At 44.4% G+C, this 3,069-nt stretch overlaps 1 protein-coding gene across 1 annotated transcript in view; it reads left to right on the forward strand.

The window, feature by feature from the left end:
* The first annotated feature begins 1,040 nt into the window (after positions 1-1,040).
* The window catches only part of LOC101856854 (acid-sensing ion channel 1), a 13,271-nt gene continuing 11,242 nt past the window's right edge, over positions 1,041-3,069 (forward strand). The window contains exons 1-2 of the mRNA XM_005111262.1: positions 1,041-1,063; positions 2,385-2,499. Of these exons, the coding sequence (XP_005111319.1) occupies positions 1,041-1,063; positions 2,385-2,499 (138 nt within the window). The remainder of the gene's footprint in view (positions 1,064-2,384; positions 2,500-3,069) is intronic.

The following is a 3,069-nucleotide window of genomic DNA, read 5'->3' on the forward strand; positions in this document are numbered from 1 at the left end:
AAGAAAAAGAAAAAGAAAAAGAAAAAGAAAAAGAAAAAGAAAAAGAAAAAGAAAAAGAAGAAACTAACGAAACAAAGCAAAAGAAAACAAAAACAAAAAACAAAAACAGACAAAAACAGACAAAAACAAGCAAACAAGAACAACAAAATAAAGACACGAAAGCAACAACGAAAGAAAGACGCCAAAAAGCGCATCATCATATTAGGATATGACATACATGTAGTAGTCCATCATCTCGACTCTAAGATCGGGCTCCCTTTAATATTCAATCTACCGATCAAAACTACTATCGGCGGCGACTTAGTTAAATCCATTTATCCAAACCGGGATCATTCAACCTCATAGCTCTTTCAATTTCACACCCGCTATATCCGAATAATTTCAGATAAGCCACTAGTCAACAGGGTATACTGATACCAAGATCGCCCCATCCTTACATTGTTAGTAAGCCACTAACCAACACGGCATGTCGATACTAAGAAGATCGCCCCATCCTTACATTGTTAGTAAGCCACTAACCAACACGGCATATCGATACTAAGAAGATCGCCCCATCCTTACGCTATCATTATCAGGAGGAGCAACATCAAGAGCGGCCGCTATCAAACCGCTCAATCTATGAGTTGGCTTTCTGCGTCTTCTGACAGACACGGTCTTCGTCGTAATCCTCCGCACTTAATTGTCCAAACAACGGACGAGCCACGAGGAGCATCTCTACCTTGGCGAAGATACAGCAGCGCGGTAGAAGACCGCCAAAATCTGGGCTCAGCCTGCGTAAACAAGAGACTGATCTTCTCGGCTTATTTTAGCCGATTTTGGATAACTTTAGCGGTTGCCGTGGCGACAATATCGTTCATCTCTCGTCGATTATGATTGCGACCAGAAGGGATTTATTCCAAGGTAGGCGACTGAAATCTCTGGCGGTTTTTTTTTTCAGGTTCGGAATAAAAAGGAGGGGGGGGGGTTCTTTTTTCAGGGGGCAGAATGGGGCCGGTGGGCGGGGGGTGGGGGGGGAGTCCTTTTTGTTCTGTTTCGGGACTATGTTTGAGGAGATAGTAGAGAGGTACGTGCTCGTAGAGGGGGAGTTTGGGTTTAAACGTCGGGGTTGTAGCCGTCGCCGAGATATCTTCAAAGAAAGGGATTGTGGCGCTCAGAGTTTGGGCAGGGAGTAGGCAGGGTGGGAACGGTGTGGGTGTGGGTGGGGCTGGGGGTGTGGATGTGGGTGGGGCTGGGGGTGTGGATGTGGGTGGGGCTGGGGGTGTGGGGGTGGGTGGGGCTGGATATGTGGTTGGGGAGTGATCAGCTCTCCAACAAATAGGAGACTCAACCCTTTTGACGTAAGGGAGGCATCCATTTCCACGGTTACAATTTTTCGTCAAGTCCTATGTACATTATACATGTATAACAAGATATAAAAATACATTTAATTAAACGTATATTTACAGATCTTACGTAATTTATATTTCGATTCTACAGCGCTACTTTTAAGCAAAGGACATCGCTGATACCCCCCCCCCTCCCACACACACACACACACACACAAAAGACTCCAAACAAAGCAAGACAAAAAAAACAAAAAAAAACAACAACCCTCATTTCGAAGCACCCCTACTGATCACCAATCAGCACGTCTGCACAATGCTATAGAAATACCCGTAGTGCGTGAGTTGGAACAAAAAGTTGTTCTTCCGAAGCTTGATAGCTCGAAACTTCTAGTAAAAATCTTAGTTACGTATAACTAATATACATGCATTTTTTAAAATGAAGCATCGCGCATAATAAAGTTTAATTAACGATTCATCATGATTCACATCTAAAGATAAACTAAGGAAAAAGCCAATAAAACCGGCGCTCATTTCTTACGTCATTCTACTTGGAGAACTTAATGAGATGGGTGACAGGCAGGGGGTGATAGATCAGGGTAGTGTAGATTCTTTGAAAGCAAGCATCTGAGCAAAAGAAGGAATGGAGAACCATGATGGCCGGTGTCTGTCGCAGATCTGACACTTGATGATGGAGGCACCCGGGGTTCGTATCGCCATTTTTGGGACTGTCACAGTTTGACATTGACATAGGGAGGACAAGGGGGGAGGATTTCAGGAGGGTGGTGTGGGTTGTTGTTGGGGTGGGGGTTGTATCAGGGGATGGCGGGGAACGGGTCGGAGTTTCAAGACAGACGGAACTGCCTGTATTCCAATCAGTATTTTATTATGATCGTCTAACAGTCATATCGTTGAGTCTTTCTCTCTCTCCCCCCATCCCACCCCCTCTCTCTCTCTCTCTCTCTCTCTCTCTCTCTCTCTCTCTCTCTCTCTCTCTCTCTCTGACAGCCTTCTATACTTAGTCTAAAGTTGTTCCAATTGGTTTTTATTTTGTTTTTCCAGCCTCTTCACGACGTATTTCTCCTTTAACAAACATTCACAAGTCACTCTTGGATTCAACGATTTACCGTTTCCAGCCATCACACTCTGCAATATTAATCCTATGAAACATTCGAAGGTGAGTGGGAATTACAAAATATCCGTAGCACTGTGGTAAAATCGGGCGCTCGTCAGAATAATGACACCAAAGAATCTGGCATTTTTCCTACCATTGTGACTCGGCCCCTTTTATCTCCTTTTAAAAATACATCTCTGTGTGGATTCTACTGAAAAATGTAGATCAAAGATACAAAAAAGTAAATTTGCAGTTTCCAGGGACAGTCAAACTTTCGAAGTTACCCAACTTTGGAGACTATTTTCTCCCTAATTTTATCGATTTCACCAGGCGATCCCCGCCTTCTTCAATCGCCGAAACGTCGACTTCTATCTAAGATGCGGGTATTTTGTCACCAACAGAAAGATAAAGCGATACCAATAGCTCCTTATGCCCAGAACCTGACGGGCGCCTGATTCCACTGCGTTGCGACACATATTATACGCACTGCTCAAAAAGACACGATCTTTATGATCATTTTGGATTTTGTCGGATGGGGAATATCGTTGTAGCTGTCGTTGATGTTGTAATAGTAGGAGGAGGAGGAGTGGGAGGAGGAGCGGGAGGAGGAGCGGGAGGAGGAGGAGGAGGAGG

This window comes from Aplysia californica, unplaced genomic scaffold, assembly GCF_000002075.1.
Source record: "Aplysia californica isolate F4 #8 unplaced genomic scaffold, AplCal3.0 scaffold01033, whole genome shotgun sequence".
Lineage (NCBI taxonomy): Eukaryota > Metazoa > Mollusca > Gastropoda > Aplysiida > Aplysiidae > Aplysia > Aplysia californica.